Genomic DNA, 26,634 nt, shown 5'->3' with positions numbered 1-26,634 from the left:
AAAGACCCGCCCAGAAGGATGGTTGTCTCTCCTAGAGAAATATGGGTGGTTGTCAGGTGGGAACCCTATTGTACAGAGGAGAAGCAGACGGTGCCGGCTTTGTTGGGGTGAATTTGTAACTTTGTCATGCCTCAGTTCTCAACACGAAAGAGTACCCTACATACAGCCACCCTGTTATTCTGACTGCTCATTGTTTTCCCCCTTATATTTTTTTCTTTTTAAATATATGTTTATTGATTTCAGAGAGGAAGGGAGAGGGAGAGAGAGATAGAAACATCAATGATGAGAGAGAATCATTGATCGGCTTGCCTCCTGCACGCCCCACACTGGGAATCAGGTCCACAACCCAGGCATGTGCCCTAACTGAGAATTGAACCGTGACCTCCTGGTTCATAGGTCGACACTCAACCACTGAGCCACGCCAGCTGGGCTGTTTTCCACCTTAAATACCACTGTCTGTGCCTACGCACTGCCTCTCCTCAACAGTGCTCCCCTTCTTCAGTTTTTATCCATCTGCCAAGGTGGTCCATATGCCCGTGATGGGCTGATCACTCCTGCTTGCTGACTGCTCCTGTGTCTATGAACTGCTCCCTCTTGCCCGGAGAGGGGCCTTTCCCCAAGCTCATGTCTTCCGGCCTTTCTTTTCTCGCTCAGGCCACCTTTCCAGAACGGGGGTGTGCCCACTTCTCTGTGTTGGACTCCTCTGAGTGTGCAGCCCTGACCTTCTCCCCAAGAGCACTGGTACCCAGATGCCTGGGGGGTCCCACCTGCAGAGAAGATGTGTTGCCAAGTGGATTTGCCAACACAGCTGTTTATCCCGAAGCAAAGAGGAAGGCTGGAAGCAAGCAGGAAAGTCAGCCCTTGGCACGTAGCGCCATAGAACCCTCTGCCACAATAATGACAATGCTCACTAACACATAGCACTCAACTACGTGCCAGGCGCTGCTCCAAGCACTTGACTCATTAACTTGTGTGATCCTCACAACAGCCCAATGCACTAGGTGCCATCTCGTCACTTCACAGGTGAGGAAACTGAGGCACAAGGGGATAAAAGTAACACAGCTATTACGAGGTAGAGCCAGGATTCAAGGTGGCCTGGGCCCCAAGGCCATACTCTTTACAGCTCTGCCAGCTTTAACAAATGTCCTGTGGGGATTCCCCCAATTCTTGGCTGACCCTGGCTCCCGAGGTAGGCGTGAGGCCCAGGCCAGGTATCCTGTTCCCATGGCCTCAGTGATTGGTTCAGGAGAGAGCATGGGAGCCAAGCCAGGCCCTGTGGTACCCTCCCCCAGGACTCTCCTGCCAGAGCCTGGGAACAAGAGCCTCTCTCTTTCCAAGAAGGTGGCTGAGCCACCTGAGAATGGAGCCAGCACAGATTGGGGGAGGGGGTTTGAGCTGGAAAGGTAGAACCCTGAGGACAAGGCTGAACCCTGGGCCCCGCCACACCCACACTTGGCGGTTGTGCCAGTCAGCTAATCCCTTCACCTAGTCAGGGTTGGTTTCTGTCCCTTCTGAACTGTTGGTTACCTTTGAAGTTCCAGTGTCTTGTAGTAGCTGGCACATAGTGGCATTTACCTGGTTCAACATTTTTTATTGATAGCCTTTGGGGTCTACCCTGGCAGCTTTATCACCCATTCTCTGCTCTAGGCTCAGCCCAGGTTGAGCTGCTGAACTACCCTCCCCCACCAAGTACCCATCACATCCGCATCAGCTTTCTTTCCTGTGACCTCTCCTCTCTTTTTAGATCTAATTCAATTACTTCTCTGAGGGGCCTTGATCACTGGGAGCTGAATTGACAACCTCCTTCCTCTGAACCTTTGCTTTCACTACATGGAAACAGTTCGCGGCTCACCTACAGAGAGTGGCAGCTGCTCGAGGAAAAAGGTAGACACACCTGGTTCACCTTTGCACCCCTCCCCTTGGGGCTTGGTATTAGATTTCCTCAGGAGCCATCTGCAGGGTAGGGGTGGCAAATATGCGCCTCTGGGGGCCCAGCAGGTGACATCAGTCACGGATGCAGGCCAGGTAGGTCTCTCTTAAAGCAGGCAGCTCAACTGCCAGTTGCTCTGAAGTAATAAGGCCCCTAAGTTTTTTAAGAGAAGCAGAAATTTATATGCTTATATAAGCATTCTGGGTTTTTAAATGTTAGCAATTAATTCACAATTTGAGGGACACTGTGTAGGGCAAATGCATTTGGAGATGCTGCTAGAAGTGAGGAGTGAATGACTCCACGTCCAGGGCTGCAGCATGAAGGTGTTCGGGGTGTGACCTGCGTAAGGCACTGGGCCAAGGGCAGGAGTGGGGCTGATGTCCAGGAGGAGCTTCACTCACCAAGTCACGTGACCAGCGTGATACTGTACCCAGCCAGAGGGCTGGTGGATTTCCAAAGCAGGCGGCTGCCCTTCCCAGGTGGACAGAGTCACAGTCAAAAGTAAAAACCACGTATAAAGGCTTGGTCTACGATGACCCACTTGTCCTGGTTTGCCTGGGGGTTTCCTGGTTTTAAACCTGAAAGTCTCACATCCCAGGAACCTTTTAGTCCCAGACAAACTGGTCACCCTACCTATATCCCTGTTCCCACCCTGACCCTCTAGAACAGTGGTTCTCAACCTTCCTAATGCTGCGACCCTTTTATACAGTTCCTCATGTTGTGGTGACCCCCAACCATAAAATTATTTTCGTTGCTACTTCATAACTGTAATGTTGCTAGTGTTATGAATCATAATGTAAATATCTGATATGCAGGATGGTCTTAGGTGACTCCTGTGAAAGGGTCGTTTGACCGCCAAAGGGGTCGCGACCCACAGGTTGAGAACCGCTGCGCTAGAGGATAATGACAGTGACAGCTGAAATAAATGTTCGAGCTCATCAAGTGCCAAACCCCATGTGCTAGGACCCGCATGGTTTCCCTTATGTCTCATAACATCTTCATGGTGTGGCTTCATTATCCATTCTACAGAGGACCGTCAGAGGTTCAGAGGGTGAAGTGACGGGCCCAGGGCCAGCAGTGGTGCTGGGGTTTCAACTCACATAGGTCTGGCTCCGTGTCCTCGAACGCTCTCAGAGAGCCCCTGTCTGCTGGGCCAGGAGGCCTGGGAAGGGTCAGGTCACTTCCTCAGGAGCACACTTACCTGATTGGAGGTCCCAACAGGATCAATTTTTGTAGGTCTGAGACCTCTATGCCTGGCCCCCACCACTGCCCAGGCCCTTTCATTTCTGTACTTTGGCTCCAGCCCCTGAATGGGACCACCTGAGAAGCCCTCAGGGGAGACCCCTTTCTGTTTCTAAAACACCCTAGCCCTCTCCTGTCCCTCCACCCTGTGCCCACCGCAGAAACCAGGGATAAGGCTGGCACTTAGAAAATAAATGCTGCTGGGGATTTATTGCTTGGTCTGGGGAGAGCCATCCCAGGCTGGCAGGGGCAAGGGGGCAGAGCATGAGTGTTCCAGGGTCTCAGGGAGCTGCTGAGCTAGTCCTTTGGGGGCTTGCTGTGCAGGGTCTAGTAAGCGTTGGGGCCAGAGTGGGTGAGTTGGCTGGTCATGTAACAAATGGCTGAGCAGATGCCTTCTACAGTCCTCTGCTCCATCCTCTCCAGCATGCGGTTGACAGAGCGAAGGACCAGCCCAGAGGAGAAGGCCAACCTGGCGTTCCCCAGGATGCTGGAGACCAAGCGCAGACTGGGCCCTGGGCTGTGCAGCAGGTATGTCACGGAGATGTGTCCCGAGGCCAGGAGGCCCGTGGCCAAGCTCATAGTGGCCTCAGACCAGACCAGGATGTCTGCCAGGCAGCTGATGGACCCCTCGCCCGCTCCCAGCAAGCTGGTCATGGAGCGCATGTAGGTGTTCTCCTCGAAGGCTATGTACAGACTGGAGTCCAGATGCCTTCTCCCCAGGGCCACCGTGGGGGCGCTCGAGCAGTCTATCAAATCCCCCTCGGTCACTGCCTGGGACTCAGCCGATGGCAGAGCTTCAGTTTCAGGGTTCACGGCTTCTGGACCCTCAGATTTCTCAACAGCTTCGACGGTGTCAAGCTGGCTGTCTGTATCTGTAATGCCCACGGCAGGCACATTTTGGGGGAACTGTGCTTCAGCACCACTTGGGGTAGATGGGTCTAGGTCTTGCTCCCTGTCTGGGACACCCGCTGTTTGTGGTGTCTCTTCCTTAACCAGGGAGTCAGTGTGGGAAATCCTAAGACTCCGGGTCTTCCTCAAATCTTGCACCGGCCCAGCCCACACTAGGTTCTGGAGACTCAAGGATGTTTGCCGGGAGTTTGGGGCCGGGTGGGCCAGCTGGGCCGTGGCCTTCTTGGGCTCCTGACTGTGCCCTGCATCAGCTTCATCTTCATGCTGGTTCTCCTCCCCAGATGCTGCTGTGGCCTTGGAGGCGGCTGACTTGATGGAGGCCGGATCTACATCCTGCTGTTCAGTGGATGCTGCACCGCTAGCCGCTGGGCCATCTGCAGGGAGGGAGACCTGACTTTGGGATCCCACTGCAGGGCTGTCTGAAGACCTGCTGTCACTGTGCGTGGGGATGCCGGCCTCTCCCCAGGGGACAGTGATCATCTAGGCCTTCTGTTACTTGTGCTGCTTGAGGGAGTAGTGATGGCCCTGCTGGGCTGAGTTGTCCAGGTGGTGAGGTCACAGGGGGCTGAGGGCATTCAACGATGTCACAGGCACCAGCAGAGCCAGGGTAGCTGCGTTTAGTCAAGTCTGCCAGTGCATAAGGAGAGAAAGACAAATACATTAGTAAAAGGTGGAGGTGTGTATGCAGGTGCAGGTGCCACAAGGAATCATGATGGCTGTGACTCTGATGAAAGAGAATGGGATGCAGTTGTGCTTATAATAAATGATATAAGGGACCACTCCCAGCACCTTCCCAAGAAGATGTAGTCCTCCTCTGCTCCTGTAACACAGTCACATCTTGTTGGGCTTCTTGTGACCACGAGGGACCTGGCCTGAGAAAAAGCCCCACATAGAGGATGGTGGAGTCAGGGAGATTGCAGAAAAGTAGGGCAAAGCCTTAATCAAACTGCACCTGCAGCCCCCAGCACCCAGCCCCCAGACTTCCTGCGATGGCAGGAGATTTGTGTCCAAATGGCTTTAGCAAGTTGAGCCAGGGCTTTTTGTTACTAGCAGTCACAGGCAGCTTAAGGGATAACATCCCTAGTCCCTAATCTAAAAGTCATCCAGGGAACCTAGTAGTAGATTCACCACCATCCTATCTCCCCTGAACACCCTGACTCCTCTGGCCACTAGGGCCCTTGCTCTCCTGTCACCTCTCTCCTGCCTTGGCTTCAGACCTCCCCTCCCAGGACCTCTGTCCACACTGGTCCAGAAATCACCCCACAGAGTCCCTCCCACCCCTTTCCTTGGGTTCCTCCTTGGCACTGGCACTCAGCTAAAGCAGCTGAAGCCGAAACCGGTTTGGCTCAGTGGATAGAGCGTCGGCCTGCGGACTGAAAGGTTCCGGGTTTGATTCCGGTCAAGGGCATGTACCTGGGTTGCGGGCATATCCCCAGTAGGAGATGTGCAGGAAGCAGCTGATCGATGTTTCTCTCTCATCGATGTTTCTAACTATCTCTCTCCCTTCCTCTCTGTAAAAAATCAATAAAATATATTTTAAAAAAAATAATAAAAAAAAATAAAGCAGCTGAAGCCACCTCCACAGACTAAGCACTACAAGGCTCACCATTTGAAGCAGCAAAGATTGTCATTTCTCCCCCAGAGTCTACGGACGCTAATGAGCAGAGAGCTATAAACCAATCTAGTCAATTGGCCCCTGGGCTCCCCAGGTTTTGGCTGGCTGCTCCTCAGGATGCTCCATCCCAGCTCTGGGCTCCCAGGGCAGCCTCTCTGCATATCAGCTCTGTAAGAGGGTCTCCAGGTTCTCCATCTGCCCAGAACTCCACTTCCTGCATGTTCAAGGCACAAGGAGATAGAGTAACCTGGGTGCCATTAGCAGATGGCATGGGAATTCCACCTAGAACATCACTGGGTTTGTTAGGAAGAAACAGGATAATCAGCCCCAGGGGGTGGAGCTGAGACCCCAAAGGCATTCTCAAGTGACAAAGGAAGTTGCTACCCAGCTTTCTAAGGAGGTGGATGCCATTAGCCCGAGGGCCTTTATTTGGAAAGAGCTGGGTTTGGGCCAGGGGCCTACAGCCCAATTGTTCTGCAGGAGAGGGGGCGAGGGTTCTGGGAAATGAAGGCCGAGTTAGAGGGGAGCAGCAAGGCAGCTGTGCTGAGAGGGAGGGTCAGGCTTCCCTGGGGATGCAGCAGGTGAGGCTTGGGGAGAATAGAAATATCTAGAGGGAATGTTTAAGTTGTTTGTGTTGAGGTCTCCACGGTACACCTGTCACCTTCTCAACAACATCAGAAATCATACCTTGTTTGCTAGTGTTTATTTGTGTGAGTGCTGGCAGCTAGGGGACTACAAGGTTTTGTGTGTGTGTGTGTGTGTGTGTGTGTGTGTGTGTGTGTGTGTATTTCTCCTAGACAGTGGCTTGGAGCAGACGACTGTCTTTGGGGACACAGATACAGAGATAGTGGAGGGCTGAGTTACAAAATGGTGCTGGGACAATTGGTTAAGTATTTGGAAAAACACTAAGTTAGTTTCTAACTTTCACTTTCAGTTTTTAAATAAGTAAATACACAGAGAGAGGATTAAAGGCAAACTAAAAAAAAATATTTTATTTTGTGAAGGAGAAGTACTTTCTTTTTTTTTTTTTTTTTTTGTTTTTTTTTTGTTTTTTTTTTTGAGAAGTACTTTCTAAGCATTAAAGCCAGTACAAAAATTCTGAAGGGGAAAATAGTCAGAGATAAAAAAAAAAAAAAAATGCTCTAAAAATTTTAAGAGCAAACCACAAACTGGGAAAAATATATTTGCTACAAATATGACTGAGTTAACACTATATATATACTAGAGGGGCCAGTGCACAAATTTGTGCACCTTGCAAGGAACTGTGGGCCACTAGGCTGTGGTGGGCACAGGGGCGGGTCTTGGCCCATCCTCCATGCCTTGCCCAGCCCCTCCCGCCAGGGCCCCTGGGCCCCTGTCTGCAGGCAGCCCTGCTCCCAAGCTGGCCCAGCTGACGGCGGGGAGTCATTGGGGCCCGCACCAGTAGCAGGTACGAGCAGGGCCGGCACTGGCAGTGGGTGTGAGCAGCAGCTCCAGTGTTGGCAGCAGGTGTGAACGCCAGGTGGGACTGCGGCGCACGGGAGCAAAGAATTTTCAGTAACCACCAGAGGCTTGCCTTGATGACGGTGACCGGTGCCCTGCCTTGGTCTGGTGCCCCCGCTCACCTGCCCCACCATCCTACCGTGGCCAATGCCCACCATGTTCCGCACACGCCCCCTTGTGATCTGCGCACATTATAGCGACCAGTTGTTTGGTTGTTCTGGTTGTTCCACTGTTTGGTCTATTTGCATATTAGCCTTTTATTATATACTAGAGGCCCGGCGCACGAATTTGTGTGTGGGTACGGTCCGTAGGCCTGGCCTGTGATCAGGGCCATCTTCCCAGGCTGCCTGCAGCTGGCCCCGCCCCCTGCTGCCACCCACCCCCGGTTCCCTGTTCACCATTAGGCAATTGGAGCCTGCCAGCTGAGGGGAGGGACCAAGAGGTAAGCCATTCCGCCAGCTCCCTGGTCCTGCTCCCCACCCCAGTTCCCCATTTGCCATTGGGCAATCAGAGCCTGCCAGACAGGGAAAGGGACCAAGAGGTGATCAGTGCGCCTCATAGTGACTGGCCATCTGAGGCTTGTCTGTGCCTCAGGTTGGCCTGGGTGGCTGGGGGGATGAGGGGACTGGGGGACTCCAGAGGCAGGTGTGTGGAGCGGCCGGGCCCACCTGGAGGTGGGCCCAGCCTTGCTACGCACCTGCCGCCCCGGTGGGGCTGAGGGGACTGGGCACCGCCATCTTGTGGCTGTGGGCACTGCCATCTTTGAGGGTGGGGCAGTCAATTAGCATATTCCCTCCTTATTGGCTGTGGGTACCGCCATCTTTGTGATGGCCTGAGGGTCAATTAGCATATTACCATTTTATTATATAGGATATATCCTATCTAATAAAAGAGAAACATGGTAATTAGCCGTACATCTGCTACCCTTCCCATTGGCTAATCAGGGCGATATGCAAATTAACTGCCAGCCAAGATGGCGGCCGGCAGCCAGGCAGCTGGAAGCAAATATGAGGCTTGCTTGCTTCAGTGACGGAGGACTCCAATGTTCCCCGCCTGCCGCTGCCGGCCTCTGAGCTGCAACTCTAAGCAACTATATTACAAATATAGAAGCTAAACAAAACCCCAGAAACCTGCTTTAGTCACCTGGCTTCAGCCAGCAGGATCACAACATTGTTTCAAATACAGAAGGTAAACAAAGGCCAGAAACCTGCTTTCAGCAGCGGAGGCCTAAGAGCTGGAGCCTCAGAGCTAAAGCTGCCCAGAATAAAAAGAAAAAGAAAAAAAGGAGGGGTTGGGAGCTTCAGTCACCCCCAGCCTGAAAACGGCCCTCAGCCCCTCACCCAGACTGGCCAGGCACCCCAGTGGAGAACCCCACCCTGAAGGGTGTGTGACCAGCTGCAAACAGCCATCATCCCCTCACCCAGGCTGGCCAGGCACCCCAGTGGGGACCCCCACCCTGATCCAAGACACCCTTCAGGGCAAACCAGCCGGCCCCCACCCATGCACCAGGCCTCTATCCTATATAGTAAAAGGGTAATATGCCTCCCAGCACCGGGATCAGCATGACAGGGGGCAGCGCCCAAACCCCCTGATCGCCCTGTGGCTCTGTGTGTGACAGGGGGCAGGGCCACAACCTCCCTATCCACCCTGCTCTGTTTGTGACAGGGGAAGGCGCCCCAACCCCCTGATCGGCCCTGCTCTGTGCCTGATAGGGGGGAGCTCCCCAACCCCCTGATCGCCCTGCGGCTCTGTGTGTGACAGGGTGCGGCGCCCCAACACCCCCCCCCCCCCCACGGGCCCTGCTCTGTGTGTGATGGGGTAGAGCCATAACCTCCCCATCGGCCCTGCCCTGAGTGTGAGAGTGGCGGCGCCCCAACCCCCTGATCGGCCCTGCTCTGTGGGTGATAGAGGGCGGCGCCCCAACCCCCTGATGGGCCCTGCTCTGTGAGTGACAGGGAGCAGTGCCCCAACCCCTGATTGGCCCTGCTCTGTGCGTGACAGGGGGTGGAGCCGCAACCTCCCCATCGACCCTTCCTTGAGTGTGACAGGGGACGGTGCCCCAACCCCCCAATCGGCCCTACCCTGAGCATGACTGAGGGTGGCATCACAACCTCCTGATCGCCCTGTTCTGTGCATGACAGGGGGCGGTGCCCCAACTCCCCAATCAGCCCTGCTCTGTGTGTGACAGGGTGTGGAACCCCAACCCCCTCAGCCCCCCCACAGGCCCTGCTCTGTGTGTGACGAGGTAGAGCCATAACCTCCCCATCGGCCCTGCCCTGAGTGTGACAGTGGCGGCGCCCCAACCCCCTGATTGGCCCTGCTCTGTGGGTGATAGAGGGCGATGCCCCAACTGCCCCCCACGGGCCCTGCTCTGTGTGTGACGGGGTAGAGCCATAACCTCCCCATCAGCCCTGCCCTGAGTGTGATAGGGTGCGGCACCCCAACCCCCTGATCCGCCCTGCTCTGTATGTGACAGGGGGCGGTGCCCCAACTCCCCTATCGGCCTTACTCTGTGAGTGACAGGGGGGACCTCCCCAACCCCCTGATCGGCCCTGCTCTGTGCATGACAGGGGCGGCGCCCCAACTCCCCAATCGGCCCTGCTCTGAGCCGACCAGGGGCTGCACCTAGGGATTGGGCCTGCCCTCTGCCACCTGGGAGCAGGCCTAAGCCAGCAGGTCGTTATCTCCTGAGGGGTCCCAGACTGCGGGAGGGCACAGACTGGGCTGAGGAACGCCCCCTTCCCCCCCGAGTGCACAAATTTTTGTGCACCGGGCCTCTAGTATATATATATACACATTCCCAGTAGATGGACCAGACACCATTAGATACCCAGTAACACAATATGCAAAAGATTAGAACAGACCATTCATCCAAGAAATCTAAATAACAAATAAACAAAGGAAAAAATTCAAATATATTAATAGTAGTCAAAGAAAGATATGATTAGCCCTACCTGGTTTGGCTCAGTGGATAGAACGTCGGCCTCCGTATTGAAGGGTCCCGGGTTCGATATTGGTCAAGGGCATGTACCTTGGTTGTGGGCACATCCCCAGTGGGGGGTGTGCAGGAGGTAGCTGATCTATGTTTCTCTTTCATCGATATTTCTGACTCTCTATCCCTCTCCCTTCCTCTCTGTAAAAAATAAAATATATTTAAAAAAAGAGAAAGATATGATTAAAAAATAAACTGTCTTTAAGTAGTGGTATTATAAGTGACTTAAAATTGTTTTCTTTGGCAAACTGCATTTTCTAATTAATTATTTTACAATTACACTTATTGCTGGCATTAAGAGAAGATCCTAAAAGGTAAAAGCACATGATACCATTAAATAACAAGTGAATAGCCAGCGTCAGAGATTTCTAGTTGTGGTGAATCACGGGCAAATTTTTTCTTTCAACAATGAGTAAGTATTACTTTAAGTATTAGAACTAATTTGCAAGTTAAAATAAATTCCTTCTTTCTAACCTCCCAGAAGCCTGTGCTCTGCATGCAAATAGGATTCCTGGGGCCACCCAAACGCCCACTCCACAGTGGGAAGGCAATTGTACTGAAAGACCACCCCTCCCACATCCATCCCTAAAACAAAGGGGTGCTTCAGCCCTCCCCACACCATATACACACCCCCTAGGGCTGCCCAGCCCTTAGGACACCTCCATCTCCAGGGCCCACCCTCCTCACTCCTGAGCCTTAGGTTTGGCCTGCCAGCTGCTTGGAGAGGACTCAGGGCCAGTGTGGGACTGCCCGAGGGCCCAGGGAGGAGGGGCAAGCCTCCAGGCGCCCCCCCTTAGAGGCCTGGCTGGTGGCTGTGCAGTGGCCTGAGGGGGCTCTGAGGGGCTCTGGTGTGGACCAGCCTTGAGAGGGCGGAAGTCAAACCATGATCCCTCTGCTTGCGGCATGTCCCCCCACCCACCCTTCTCATTTACTCCTGGGTGTCTGAAGTGTGTCCCCTTAAAAGGCACGTGTTGAAGTCCTAATCCCCAGGATCTCAGAATGTGACTGTATTTGGAGATTGGGCCTTTAAATTCTAATTGAGTTAGAATGAGGCCATTGGTGTTTGCCCTAATGCAGTGTGACTGGTGTCCTTTTAAGAAGGGGCAGTTTGGACACAAACACACATAAATGTCTATAAACCGCGGGGAGAGGCCAGGAACAGCTGCTTCCCTCACAGCCCTCAGAAGGAACGAACCCCTCCAACGTCTTGATTTCTGCCTCCCGCCTCCAGAACTGTGGGAAAATACAGTCCTGCTGTTTCAGCCCCCAGTCTGTGGTACTTGTAATGGCAACCCTGGCAGACGGATGCAGTGCTCTTGAGCAAGATTGGGCCTCAAATAGAATTTTTAAGAAGTTAAAGATAGGTGTCTGCTGGCAAAAAATTTATTATCCAATTTGAGAGACAGGTCATCAGTCTGTTGTCACAACACAGCCCAGTGGGCCAAATGCACAATCCCAGCAGTGTGCAGTGGCAAGATCCAGGATGCTGGCTAGACTTACAGATAGGGCCAGCCGGAAGCCAAGCCATGGGGTACAGAGAGGTCACAGGGTTTTGCCCTCAGGCTCCCTGGCTCTCCCCGGGCACAGGGATCTGCTAGTCATCTACAGGGTGGCAGTCAGGTGGGGTGGGGTGGGGGAGCTGTGACTGCATGGAGCCAGCTTTGTTCCATTCCTGGGGCACCCTGTGGATGGTGACTCATTTGAAATGCCTGTGTCTCCCAGGATTGCGGCCCCTCAGCTCAGAAGGAGTGGAAGAGGGGTTTCCCTGAGGTTACTGCTCTAAGAGAGAGTTACTCACTGAGCCTTAGCTCTAAATTAGTGGTTTTTTTTAGCCTCTTTAAGTCAGGAAGAAACCATTTGGAGAAGTGATGAAAGATATAGGCCCCTCCCCAGAAAAAAATGCACACACAGACATTCCCTGAGCCCCACCTCTAAGATCTGAGCCATCTCTGGTTATTTGCATTCCAGGGACCTGCAGATCCTTGAAACTCACCTGTCTGATGGCTTGTAGGCAAGCAGAGTGTGGAGAGGTGGTAGGGGTGGGTGAGCAGGGATGCAATCCAGGTGGAAGGCACCAGGGTAGCAAGAAGTGCCAATAGGCCTAGCCGGTTTTGCTCAGTGGATAGAGCGTTGGCCTGCAGACTGAAGGGTCCCAGGTTCGTTTCTGGTCAAGGGCACATGCCAGGGTTGCAGGCTCTATCCCCAGTAGGGGGCGTGCAGGAGGCAGCTGATCAATGATTCTCTCTCATCATTGATGTTTCTATTTCTCCCTCTCCTTTCCTCTCTGAAATCAATAAAAAAAAAAAAAAAGAAAAAGAAAAGATATATTTTTTAAAAAAGTGCCAACAGTAAGAACACTCAGGCTCACTTCCTCCTGTAGGCTGAGGGGGTGGGACAGTGTTCTGTGTAGGAGAGGGGCCTGGAGGAAGCAGAGATTTGAGAAGACTTGGGGAGGAAGCCTCTAGAACAGCGGTTCTCAATCTGTGGGTCGCGACCCCTTTGGGGGTCGAACGACCCTTTCACAGGGGTCGCCTAAGACCATCGGAAAACACATATATAATTACATATTGTTTTTGTGATTAATCACTATGCTTTAATTATGTTCAATTTGTAATAATGAAATTGGGGGTCACCACAACATGAGGAACCGTACTAAAAGGTCGCGGCATTAGGAAGGTTGAGAACCACTGCTCTAGAAGCACAGCCCTGTAAGAGCCTGCCTACCACATTGCTACAATGGCTGAGCATCAGTTTTTGCAAATGTTTCCAGAAAGACAGGCCCTATCTTCCAGGACAAAGCAGAAAGAACAGGGTCAGAAAGTCCAGTTCAGATTTCGAGAGCGAGTAGAACAGTAAGTCCTGACCTGCCCCAAACAGGAATGCGTTCATGGGGGATGGTCAGCAAGGAGTTTAGGGAAGGAGGATTTGTGGATCCAGCATTGCTGAGAGAAGAGTGCTCTTCCCAGTGTGTCCCTTGGAGGGGATGGACCCAGAGCTTGCAGACACCTAAAGGAGTCCCACTCACCCCTGCTCTGTGTCCACACTCAGCCAGCACCTTGGGTGTCCTTTGGCTTCTGTAGTGAATGTAGTCATGGTCCCCAAAAGACATGTCAACCTGCAACCTTAGAATGTGACCTCTTTGGAATAAGGGTCTTCGCAGGTGTAATTAAGTTAAGGATGGTCAGATGAGATCATCTTGCAGGGTGGGCCCTAAATCTGATGACTGGGGTCCTTATAAGAGAAAGAGGAGGGAGTTGAGAATGAGACGCGAAAGGGAAGGTCATGTGAAGATGGAGGCAGAGGTGGGAGTCAATGATGCATCCACAAGCCAAGAACACCACAGTTGGTTGGTAACCACCAGAAGAGAGGAATGAGGCACGGAGGGTCCTCCCTCAGAGCTCCAGAAGGAACCAATCCTGCCACCGTCTTAATTTCTGACATCTGGTCTCCAGACTGTGAGAGAATAAGGCCGTCAAGCTTGGGTTGTTTGTTACTTCAGCACTAGAAATGAACATAGCTTCTGATGGTGATCATAGGTGCTGGCAAAGCATATTTGAATAAAATTGGGAAACACTGTGTTAAATATAGGTTTCTTTGTTCAAGAACTTTTCAGAGTCTTTTTTTTTTTATCCTCACCTGAGCATATATATTTTTTTCTTTTTGTTTTAAATGATAGAACGTGTTAAACATGTAAAAACTGAGCTATCTTGAATAGTCCATGGGAAGGACCTGGTGAACACTTAGGTTTTACTTGCAAAGCAATTTCCTTTTGAGAAATGGCACCATCTTCTGAAAACCAAGCTGAAGTGACTGTCTTGGTGGTAAGGATCTTCAGAGATGGGGTTCTGGGGGGAAGAGCCTTGGTATGGAGACAGCTCCCAGTGCCCTCCCAGCCTGACCTAGCTCTCTGCTGCCCCCCAGTGCTGATTATTTGAAATTGCAGGAGGGTGCCTCCCTTCATTTAGGCTACTGGCTCTGTAGGTAGCTGATCCCTGTCAGGGTCTGGGCTTAGACCCATACCCCATGCCACAGGGTGAGGAGGAGGTTTGTGACGCATACCTCCCCACCTTTCTCCCCAAAAGCTACACATATCCACCAAGCCGAACTATCTAAGGCAACAATTCTTTTTTTAAAAAATTAAATCTTTATTGTTCAGATTATTACGATTGTTCCTCTTTTTCCCCCCCCATAACTCCCCTCCTCCAAGTTCCCACCCCACCCTCTGCCCTCACTCCCCACCCACTGTCCTCATCCATAGGTGCACGATTTTTGTCCAGTCTCTTCCCGCAACCCCCCCCAAGAAGAGTCAGTCCATTCCCTTTCTATGTCCCTGATCCTATCTAATAAAAGAGAAACATGGTAATTGGCGTATGACCACTACCCTTCCCATTGGCTAATCAGGGCAATATGCAAATTAACTGCCAGCCAAGATGGCGGCTGGCAGCCAGGCAGCTTGAAACTAACATGAGGCTTGCTTGCTTCAGTGATGGAGGACTCCAATGTTCCCCACCTGCTGCTGCAGGCCTCTGAGCTGCAACTCTAAGCAACTATGTAACAAATATAGAAGCTAAACAAAACTCCAGAAACCTGCTTTAGTCTGCCGGGCTTCAGCCAGCAGGATCGCAACATTGTAAGCAAAGGCCAGAAACCTACTTTCAGCAGCAGAGGCCTAAGAGCTGGAGCCAAGCCTCTAGCTAAAGCTGGCCCAGAATAAAAAAAAAAAAAAAAAAAAAAAAAAAAAAGAGAAAAAGGAGCGGTTGGGAGCTTCAGTCACCCCCATCCTGAAAACAGCCCTCAGCCCCTCACCCAGACTGGCCAGGCACCCCAGTGGGGACCCCCACCTGAAGGGTGTGTGACCAGCTGCAAACAGCCATCATCCCCTCACCCAGGCTGGCCAGGCACCCCAGTAGGGACCCCCACCCTGAAGGATGTGTGACCAGCTGCAAACAGCCATCATCCCCTCACCCAGGCTGGCCAGGCACCCCAGTGGGGACCCCCCCCCTGATCCAGGACATCCTTCAGGGCAAAACAGCCGGCACCCACCCGTGCACCAGGCCTCTACCCTATATAGTAAAAGGGTAATATGCCTCCCAGCACCGGGATCAGCGGAGCCACGAGGCCTCCCGGCACCGGGATCAGCATGACAGGGGGCAGCACTCAAACCCCCTGATCGCCCTGTGGCTCTGTGTGTGACAGGGGGCGGGGCCACAACCTCCCTATCCACCCTGCTCTGTTCGTGACAGGAGAAGGTGCCCCAACCCTCTGATCGGCCCTGCTCTGTGCCTGATTGGGGGAGCTCCCCAACCCCCTGATCGCCCTGCGGCTCTGTGTGTGATAGGCTGTGGTGCCCCAACCCCATGATCGGCCCTGCTCTGTGTGTGACAGGGTGCGGCACCCCAACCCCGCCCCCCCACGGGCCCTGCTCTGTGTGTGACGGGGTAGAGCCATAACCTCCCCATCGGCCCTGCCCTGAGTGTGAGAGTGGTGGCGCCCCAACCCCCTGATGGGCCCTGCTCTGTGAGTGACAGGGGGCAGTGCCCCAACCCCTGATTGGCCCTGCTCTGTGCGTGACGGGGTGGAGCCGCAACCTCCCCATCGACCCTTCCTTGAGTGTGACAGGGGACGGTGCCCCAACCCCCCAATCGGCCCTACCCTGAGCGTGACTGAGGGTGGCATCACAACCTCCTGATCGCCCTGTTCTGTGCATGACAGGGGGAGGCGCCCCAACTCCCCAATCAGCCCTGCTCTGAGCCTGACCAGGGGCTGCACCTAGGGATTGGGCCTGCCCTCTGCCACCCAGGAGCAGGCCTAAGCCAGCAGGTCGTTATCTCCCGAGGGGTCCCAGACTGCGAGAGGGCACAGGCTGGGCTGAGGGACCCCCCTCCCCCCCAAGTGCGAAAATTTTTGTGCACCGGGCCTCTAGTTCTATTATAATCACCAGTTCATTCTGTTCATCAGATTATTTATTCACTTGATTCTTAGATTCACTTGTTGATAGATGTGTTATTTGTTGTTCATAATTTGTATCTTTACCTTTTTCTTCTTCTTCCTCTTCTTAAAGGATACCTTTCAGCATTTCATATAATACTGGTTTGGTGGTGATGAACTCCTTTAGCTTTTCCTTATCTGTGAAGCTCTTTATCTGACCTTCAGTTCTGAATGATAGCTTTGCTGGATAAAGTAATCTTGGTTGTAGGTTCTTGGTATTCATCACTTTGAATATTTCTTGCCACTCCCTTCTGGCCTGCAAAGTTTCTGTTGAGAAATCAGCTGACAGTCGTATGGGTATTCCCTTGTAGATAACTGAGTTTCTTTCTCTTGCTGCTTTTAAGATTCTCTCTTTGTCTTTTGCTCTTGGCATTTTAATTATGATGTGTCTTGGTGTGGTCCTCTTTGGATTCCTTTTGTTTGGGGTTCTCTGCGCTTCCTGAACTTGTAAGTCTATTTCTTTCACCAGGTAGGGGAAGTTTTCTGTCATTATTTCTTCAAATAGGTTTTCAATATCTTGCTCTCTCTCTTCTTCTGGCACCCCTATAATTCGGATGTTGGTATGCTTGAAGCTGTCCCAGAGGCTCCTTACACTATCTTCATATTTTTGGATTCTTTTTTCATTTTGCTTTTCTGGTTGGGTGTTTTTTGCTTCTTTGCATTTCAAATCTTTGACTTGATTCTTGTGCTCCTCTGCTCTGCTGTTGGGAGTCTGTATAATATTCTTTATTTCAGTCAGTGTATGCTTAATTTCTAGTTGGTCCTTTATCACAACATCGAGGGTCTCACTAGATTTCTTGAGGGTCTCATTAAGTTTATCAGCGGTTTCTAGAAAGTTCTTGAAAAAACCTTAAAAGTGTGGTTTTGAACTCTATATCCAGTAGTTTGCTTTCCTCCATTTCTATCATTTGTGTCTTGTTTCTTTGTCTCGGCATTTTTTATGCTTCGCTGTGTCGATAGAGTGGCTTTCTGTGCTAAGTGTCCTATAGGGCCCAGTGGCTCAGCCTCCCCAATTACCTGAGGTAGACACTCTTGGTACACCCCCTTGTGGGCTTTGTGCACAGTCTTTTTGTAGTTAAGCCTTGATTGTTGTAGGTAACACTGGGAGGATTTGACCTCCAGGCCAATTGGCTGTGAAGAATCAGCTGTGTCTACAGTGGGAGAACTTCTGTGCTGAAGACACCCTTATGGGGCAAGACTTGCTTCAGTGGGGCTTTGGTGCTCACTGAGTCTGCCCCCTGAGTGTGTCCCTTATGGATCTGAGGAGTTGTAATCTGGATGGTCCCACTCTGACCACTGGGTACACTGGCTCTTGGATCTAAGGAGGTGCTAATCTAGCCTCTGCCTGAGGCTACCCAGCAGAAGCCAGCTGTAAAGCAATGCGAGTTGCCCTGGGGCCTTGGGCAGCTGCAGTTTGTTAAGTAATTTTCAGATTACAAAGGGCCGGGCCTTTCATATGCAAAAGCCTCCATGCATGGCTTGGGCAGGGCCGGGTCCCATGGGATCAACAGGGCAGGCGGAGTGAGCAGTATGGCTGCTCTCAGTCCTGTCCTCAGAGGCCCCGGCAATCGCTGTGTGTGCCTCCAAGAGAAAGCTGCCCTCAATTTCCGACCGATGCCAGACAGTCCCATTTCTCCCGTATGAGTCTGGATCCCCAGAGACTCGCCCAGAACTGGAGCTCAGAGCCTGAGACTCTCTCCTGATTGAAAAAGACAATCATGACCTCAGCCGCCAGCCCTCTCTGCATGCATCTCTGCACCTTTGTATTTTACTTCCGCACCGCCTCTGAGTCTCAGTGTGCTTTTCTCTTTCCTTCTAGTTGTAGAATTTCCACTCAGCCAGCCTTCCTGTGGTTCTGGATGATGTCCGTTCCATCTTTTAGCTGTATTTTTGAAGTGGTTGTGCGAGGCAGCAATCTCCGGTGTTTACCTATGCTTCCATCTTGGTTTCTCCCTAAGGCAACAATTCTTAACTTTTATTAACATTTATTAACCCAGGAATTATACTTTAATTTTTATATTTGAAGCCAATTAATTTTTTTTTAAAGTCACACATATTCTCATAGGACCTTAGCTGCTAGGTTTATGCCTGTGCCTGGGATGTCTGGTATAAGGAAACCATCCCCCAAAAGGACCTACTGGGACCCGGGACCCTGCTGTCTTCCCAGGGCTCCCTGCCTTCCACGTTTCCATCAGCTATTGGTTATTTTAAACATACTTGTATAACCATTTTGCTAAGTTACAAAACATGATATGGTTATTTTAGACAAGTTGGAAATTATAGATGAGTATAAAGGAGAATAACCACCCTCCCTAATTTTACCTCCTTGAGATAACCAGTTAACATTTAAGGGTCTTCCCCCCAATCCATTTTTTAAGGCAAAATTACCACCCAACTTACCTCAATCAATATTTACAAGATACATTTTTACTTGAAAAATTGGGATCCCATGTACTTTCAGTTTTAAACTTTTGTCCACTTATTTAAAATATTTTGAGCGCCCTAGCCAGTTTGGCTCAGTGGATAGAGCATCAGCCTGTGGACTGAAGAGTTCCAGGTTCAATTTCAGTCAAGGGCACATGCCTGGGATGTAGGCTTGATCCCCAGTAGGGGCATGCAGGAGACAGCCAATCAATGATTCTCTCTCATCATTGATATTTCTATCTTTCTCTTCCTCTCCCTTCCCGTCTGAAATCAATAAAAATATGTTCAAAAAACACACACATATATTTTTGAGCAATTTCCTAGGTCCTTAAATAGAATTTAATAGGTGCATACATTTAAGTATAAATTTAAATTTAATATAACTTAAAACATAACTTTAAATTTGATAGCTGCATTCCCACCATAAAGGTACATTATATGGCCAGTCACCTACTGTAGGGTATTTTTTAGTCTGTGTTCACTGGGTGTAGCTGCAGTAGCAACGTATCTCAACATCTCAGTAGCTCACAACTCTAATGGCTCATTTCTTGCTTGTCTTAAACAGGTGTCCCCCCAAAATTTATACACACTTTAACAGCTGTTAGCTCAATTTTGAAAATGAAATGCATTTTAATAAACACTTCCTTTGCCCTAGCTGGTTTGGCTCAGTGGATAGAGCGTCGGCCTGCGGACTGAAGGGTCCCGGGTTCGATTCCGGTCAAGGGCATGTACCTGGGTTGCGGGCACATCCCCAGTAGGAGATGTGCAGGAGGCAGCTGATCGATGTTTTTCTCTCTGATGTTTCTAACTTCTATCTCTCTCCCTTCCTCTCTCTGTAAAAAATCAATAAAATATATTTAAAAAACAAAACAAAACAAAAATTTAACAAAAAAAATAAACACTTCCTTTATAATTATTCAAAGTGTGTGCATATATTTTGGGGGGACACCCTATATTTCTGTCACAGGTTTCTTGCGGCTTAGCTCCTTTTGGCTGTGAGTCACCTGTAGCTGTAATTCTTCTTCCTTCTACAATACAAGTCAAAGAAACAGCCCCCACTGGAGACATGTCAATCTTGTGGCAGAGGTTAAGAGCAAGTGAGCGGGTGGAAATAAGCAATATCTCTTAAAGTTTCAGCTTGAGCCCTAGCTGGTTTGCCTCAGTAGATAGGGCGTCAGCCTGCAGACCAAAGGGTCCCAGGTTCGATTCTGGTCAAGGGCACTACCTTGGTTGCAGGCTCCTCCCCAGCCCAGATCCTGGTCGGGGCTCATGCGGGAGGCAACCAATCATTGTGTTTCTCTCACATTGATGTTTCTCTCTGTCTTTCCCTCTCTCTTCTCTCTCTAAAAATCAATGGAAAAAAATTCTCGGGTTAGGATTAACAAACAAAAAAGACAAAGCCTAAAAAAAAAAGTTTCAGCTTGAGATGCCACAAATCATGTTCATACACAAGCCATTGGCAAAGGCAGTCAGGTCAAGGCCAAAGCAGGAAATAGTGCCCCCTGGAGGCAGCGCAGGTGAGCGGGGGTTGTATAATCTCCTTCCAGGAAGAGAGAGCAAATAATTGGGAACTAGAACACGATGGTCTCCAGGTGTTTCCAGGTTTAAACTATTAAACTACTTTTGATTTCTCTTTTTGAATGATATTAAATCTTACATAATTTTTAAACTAAAATTTAATTTTAACCACGGTTGCACAGGTACATATTTTTTAAAGGCAAATAATTCTTTAAGGTTTATAAACCTCCCTACCCCCAGTAGCAGCCTTCCAGCCAAATTTCTACATCTCAACCGCTTGGAAAAGAACTTTCCCCCATTCTTAATATGTGCCAGGAATTGGGCTAAAGATTTTACCCAAATTGTCTTCATTTAATCGCCACAAACACCTCGGTAGGTAAATATAGTATTTATCTAACAGAGGAAATTGAAGGTAAAGAAGCGATTTCTTTGGCCAGCAGGGGGCAGATTTGCGATTGGCATCAGGATACTGGATGCTGTAAACAGGATCTGAACTTCTGCACCATCATCTCAAAGTGCACTCCCCACCGGCAGCTTCCTCCCCATCTGGGAATTTGTTAGAGAGTGGCGTGCTTAGGCCTTACCGCAGCTCTGCTGGCTCAGAAACTCTGAGGTTGCAATCAGCAATTAGGTGACTAATGGACACTCAAGATTGACAACTGAGCCCAGCTGGCGTGGCTCAGTGGTTGAGCATCCACCTATGAACCAGGAGGCCCCAGTTCGATTCCGCTTAGGGCATTTGCCCGGGTTGGGGGTTCAATCCCCAATGTGGGGCTTGCAGGAGGCAGCCAATCAATGATTCTCTCATCATTGATGTTTCTATCTCCCCCTCCCTCTCTCTAAATATCTTTAAAAAAAACAACAACAACAAAAGAAGATTGACAACTGGGCTCCCCTAGCCGGCCTCGCTCCCTCCTCCTGGGAGGCGGGAAGGTGCCGGTGCCCTGTGCCTCTCCCACCGGCTTCAGTGACTCCCTGCTGGATGCCCTGAGAGCTCATGGAGACACTACCCCTGCTTCTCCCACCTACCCACTGCCACCACTGCTAGGCCCAGGGCAGTGATCATGGAGCCCCTTGGATCATTGGTTAGTGGGGGACCCCTGGCCCACAGATGGAGAGATGTGCGCCTTGGAGAGTCTGGGGTCAGAATGAGGAAGAATGTGAGTCAGAGGGGCTTCTACACTAGAAGGGGAAGATCTGGGGTCCGAAGGTTTAGGGTAGGGATCCCCGGTTATGGGGAGAAAAGAGCACCTGGGTCAGGTGGAACACCTCTAGGACTGCCCTCCCAGGGAAGTTTCTGGGCGAGTAGCTTGCATCCCCCAGTGCAATATCCTGGAAACATAGCAGGCGGGTGCCTTCCCTGCTCCTCCCCACCTGAAGCCAGGTGCTCCTGGACACTGCTACGTGGGGGCTTGGATGTCTGCTGGAGGCCCCTGTTGGGTCTGTCTTCCCTGGAGACGATGAAGGCCCTGCTTGCTGGAAGTCAAGGACCCTCCAACATGGGGACCCAGTGAGGCTATGGTGGGACTGGGTTACTCAGAGGTGGGGGGCGGTCACAGAGGAGGGCAAAATCAGGATGGCAGAGCCTGAGGGTGTTGGTCCAGACTTCATCCGATCGAGACATCAGCTGCTTGTTCAGGTCATGCCATCCCAGTGTCTCTACAGTGTCTATCTCTGTAGAGTATCCTCATTCATTTCATTTCGTTCTCATGGGTGCCTTTTAAAACCATTCCTGTGGAGCCAGAATTATGACTCCCTCCCTCCCCCCGGCCTTCCACAGTCCTCCCCACCCAGCTGTCACCTCACACACACATGTCCTCTCAATCTTGACCTCTATTTGATATCTCAGTGATGATTCCTCCATCTGTCTCTGGCTCCCTGCCTTCTGGGCACTTGGCAATATCACATTGCCTGGCCTTCTTATAACTGATTTGATGGGGCCATGTGACTAGTTTTGGCCAATGAGTGGAGTGATTTGAGTGACTTCTAGGCTAAATATTTAATTGCCAGATACCCTCCAGAACTCTGACAGAGTGATGTTTAAGAAGATGGTTACTCCATCAGCATCAGTCCATGAATGACACATGAGAAGACTCCTCTTACCGCTCTATAGATACCGGTGACAAACATGCAAATTGAGAGAGTAATAAACTTCTGTTGTGTGCAGGGCTGGTCTAGAAGTTCCATAACATCACTAGAGACTTACACTTCCTCTGCCTTCCAGATCTGCTTTTCATATGCTGTGAATTGCAACTTATAGTTTACTTCAGGGTCCATAATGGCTGCTGGAGCTCCAGACATCACAGCTATCTCCCAGGAAGGAAATAGGGGGGAGAGGCTAAGACGAGGGTAAAAATGGCCCTTGTCAGTTCTCTGTTTCTCTTTTAAAGAATTTTCTCATAACTCCCACTCAACATCTACTCAATAGCACCCCCTATTTGGGAAGTATCATTTGGCTGGATACATGCTGTATAAATGGTTACTTGGAAAAACAAAGAAACTAGGATCTGTCAGTGAGGAAAGCGGGAGAGAGGAGAATGGACACTAGGTGGTCCGCCTGCAGTCTCTGTCATGGGTACCAACCAAAATTCCCTCCGGTCTCTTACAGTCCAGGCTCTGCTTAGCATCCAGATGATTACTTGTTTAAATTTTAAGGCAATACACGTACATATTTTTTTCCAAAAAAAAGTCAGCAGTGTAGCTCCCAATTGTCTCCCAATTGTGCCTGTTCCCCACTTCCTCAGCCAGAAACAATCTCTGAATTTTCAACATATGAACCAGACCCTGTCATTTCCCTGGTGAAGACCCTTCCATGGATCCCAGGGCCTGCTCTTGGGCCCTGCCCCCCTTTCTGCCTCAGCTCATGCCACTCTCTTCCTGGCTCATAGTGGGAGGTGCTCTGGCTTCTAACCAGTTCCTGGAGATGCTCCCCCTCCCAGGCCTTCCCCTTGCTGTTCCCTCCCCTGGAATCCTCTTTCCCAGTCCTTCAAGGCTCAGGTCAGTTCTCTTTAGTTCAGTGGCATATTCTTCTTGAGGTGCAACCCCATACAAGGTAGCCAAGTCCTTCCTCCACTCTCCAGTCAGGGGTCTGCACTGCTAGACAGCTGAATGTCATGCTTTACTACTGTCCATCACCAAGGGACATGATGAGGTAGGCCCAGGGTTCTGTGGGAAATGGGGGAGGTTGGGCTGGTCCAAATATGAATAAGCTTAGGAGCTGAGGAATCATTCTTTTATTTAATACTAGAGGCCCAGTGCACAAAATTCATGCATGGGTAGGGTCCCTAGGCCTGGCCAGCGATCAGGGCCAATCTGTGGGGTAACTGGCAGGTTGATCAGGGGGCCTCCACTGGCACCCACCTTGGCTGGCCTGGTGCCACCTGCTTGCCAGCCCCACCCCTGTCCCTGCCAGTCGGGGCCTGTGGGCTGGGGGCAGCTCCTGTATCTTTCCCCTGTTTGGTCGATTTGCATATTAGGGTTTTATTACATAGGATGTGTCATAGTGCCTCCTATGATGCAGTATGAGACACAAGAGAATGAGAGGGGCATATTCTCCTGGGACTTCCAGACCAGAACAAGGAGGCCGACAATAAACAAAACAAACAAATAAGATGATTCCAGACTGTGATAAATGGGGTTTAGTAGAAGATTTTGGTGAGGGGGGTGGTCGTGTCAGAATGTGTGGTCAAGAAACTGTCTTAGAACCCTGAAGTATGAGAAGATGCTAGGCAAAGAAGCAGGGAAAGGGATTCCCAGAAGAGCAAACAGCATGTGCAAAGGCCCTGAGGTGGCAGAGAGTGGTCTGGTGGAGCTCAGGGAAGGGGAAGGTGAGCAGAGGTGGGCAGGATTGGGCTACAGTCTGAATTAAATTGGGATTATTATGAGCATAACCAATGGACACAGACAGTAGGGGGGTGAGGGGATGTGCTAGGGGGTGGGGGTGGCCAGGGAGAAGTCAATGGTGGGAAAAGAAGACTCATGTAATACTTCAAACCATAAAGAATTTAAATGTAAAACAAAATTGGGATTATTCCAAGAGCCTTGGGGGGATTTTTGGCAGGGCAGTGGCGTGACCTGGTCTGATTTATATGGGAGCTGACGATGAGAACTGTGCTTCGTGAGTCCTTTGAGTGGTCTCTGCAATTTTTTGTTTATAGCATTGGGATAGCTTTATGGAGGTTATTCTTGGATGTCTGGCCATTTCAGTTGAACCAACAACCGGATGCAGAGCAATAGGGCAAGTTTCAGCAAACATCCCATATGTTTCTCTGTGACCTTGAGGATTGTCTCCCCTGAGAGAGACACTCATGACACTCAGCACTTTTAGGTCTGCCTTCCACTGAGGGTAGGTGCATCCGTCAAGGCTCTCCAGAAAGACGGAATCAATAGATAAATTAATAGATCTACCTCTATCTCTATTTCTATCTCTATCTATCTGTACCTATAATTACATCTATATTCTATGTTAAGGAATTTGTTTATGTTTGTGGGCTGGCAAATCTGAAATCTATAGGGCAGGCTGGCAGGCTGGAAACTCAGGTAGGAGTTGATGATGTGTCTTGAGGCATAAGTTCTGCTCTGGAAAGAACTCAGGTTTTGCTCTTAAAGCCTTCAACTGATTGGATAAGGCCCACCCACATTATGAGGGTAATAAACTCCTTGTGGATGTAAACCACTGTGCAAAATACCTTCACAGCAGCATTTATCTTTTTGGTTTTTTGCTTGTTTGTTTTTGTTAATCCTCACCTGAGGATATTCTTTCCATTGATTTTTAGATAGCGTGGAAGGGAGCGGGGAGGGACAGAGAGAGAAACATCAATGTGAGAGAGACACATCGATAGGTTGCCTCCCGCTTGCACCCTGACCAGGGCCAGGGATGGAGGCTGCAACTGAGGTATGTGCCCTTGACCAGAATTGAACCCAAGACCCTTCAGTCCTTGGGCTGATGCTCTAACCACTGAGATAAACAGTTAGGGCTCACAACAGCATTTATACTAGTATTTGAATAAGTAACTGGGCACTGTAGCCTACCTTGGCACCTCTCAGGCCTGCCTTCCACCGAGTTGACACATAAAACTATCACAGTAAAATATAGCAAAAATAAAAAGTTTTTATTCTAGGCCAACTTATGAAATCTTTGAGCTAACTTAGGCTCTTTTGCTCTGGGCAATCCTAGGCGTGAGTGTTGTGGGCATTAAAATCCACCAACTATCCTTTACTTGAAAAAGAAGGCATTTGGCTGAGGCTGAGCGGCCTGAAATTGTGGAAAAATCAAGTTCTGAGCATCCATTTCTCACTCTGGGTCTAGAGGTGGCGTAAGAAGCTGGGTCCAGCCCAAACTTCTCCCCTCTGACTCTCAGCCTGTGCTCAGACGGTGAGGTTCATGGCCCAAGTGACCTGGGCCTCGCTGGGCAAGAGATGCCTTTCCCGCTCACCCCCTTCCCTGACAGGCCTCCAGGGGTGTTCCTGGCTCACTCACTTCAAGTCTTGGCTGTGTAATCTTTGCCTTCCCTTAATCAGATATGTCAAGTTCACAGTCAAAGGGTCTGACTCTTCCCACAGAATCTGCTGAACTCTACCCTCATAGCCCTCTATAACCTCCTGCTTCTCTGTCTTGGTGGTTTGTGTGGTCAGATGAAACCCGACCACAGGAGACAGGCAAAATAAGACAAAGGGGAAATGAACACGTCCCACACAGCCTGACTGTAGGGTAAAGGGCAGTGACAGGCCTGGACTGTTCAATGGTCCCCACCACAGTTCCCAGGCCTGAAAGTGTGTGTGCGGGGGTGGTTAGCATGTATGCAAACTACCCCAGGCTCATGCCAGGCATGTTGGGCAGACTGAGGCCAGCTCCACGATATTCTGGACTTTGGTTCAAGCTTTCATCCTAGACAGTTGGCCAGTGGACAGTCTCCCCAGAAAGGTTCTCTACTGACAGGACTTAGAATCAGCCTCATGCCAGGTGAACTTGACTCCCAACCCAAAGAAGACAATTGCTTTAGTTTGGGTTTCTTAAAAAATAAACCTCAGGACAAGAATTGGGTGCAGTTGTTTATTTGAGATGTGATCTCAAAAAGCATGGAGTGTGGAAAAGAGACAAAGAAGACAGGAAAGGAAAGAAAGTTCATATTAATGGGCAAGCTTTGGCCTTGGGAAATGGGTTCAGTCCCACTGGGACCTTCTGAGAGAATGAAACATGCCTCAGAGTTACCACCTAAGGGCAAGGAAGCTGTGGTGTATCTGCTTTTAAAACAGTTTTATTAAGATACTAGAGACCCGGTGCACGGATTTGTGCACATTGAAAGGAAATTAATTAGAAGAAATATTTTAATATTGCTATTCACCCTTTCTCTATAATAGAAGGGTCAGCCAAATTCACAATCGACAATGACAGATCAAAACACACGTGGGTGCCAGCGAGAGCTTTATATGTATTGCGCATGCGCGAGTCAACTTAGCCTTATATATATATATATATATATATATATATAGAGAGAGAGAGAGAGAGAGAGAGAGAGAGAATAAACTTGCTTA

At 50.2% G+C, this 26,634-nt stretch overlaps 1 protein-coding gene across 1 annotated transcript; it reads right to left on the bottom strand.

The window, feature by feature from the left end:
- Positions 1 to 3,499: 3,499 nt before the first annotated feature.
- On the bottom strand, positions 3,500 to 4,561 carry TEX44 (testis expressed 44). Its single transcript, XM_036319608.1, has one exon. It carries the CDS (start codon positions 4,559 to 4,561, stop codon positions 3,500 to 3,502), a length of 1,062 nt encoding a protein of 353 aa, XP_036175501.1.
- Between the last annotated feature and the right edge of the window lie 22,073 nt (positions 4,562 to 26,634).

Source organism: Myotis myotis, unplaced genomic scaffold (genome assembly GCF_014108235.1).
Source record: "Myotis myotis isolate mMyoMyo1 unplaced genomic scaffold, mMyoMyo1.p scaffold_m19_p_8, whole genome shotgun sequence".
Taxonomy (NCBI): domain Eukaryota; kingdom Metazoa; phylum Chordata; class Mammalia; order Chiroptera; family Vespertilionidae; genus Myotis; species Myotis myotis.
Note: the sequence above shows the minus strand (reverse complement) of the source record. Positions and strands in the feature narration are given on the sequence as shown.

What these genes read in the sequence shown, in the direction of transcription:
- TEX44 (XM_036319608.1), bottom strand. Translation starts at nt 4,561, where the DNA reads ATGATCACTGTCCCCTGGGGAGAGGCCGGCATCCCCACGCACAGTGAC.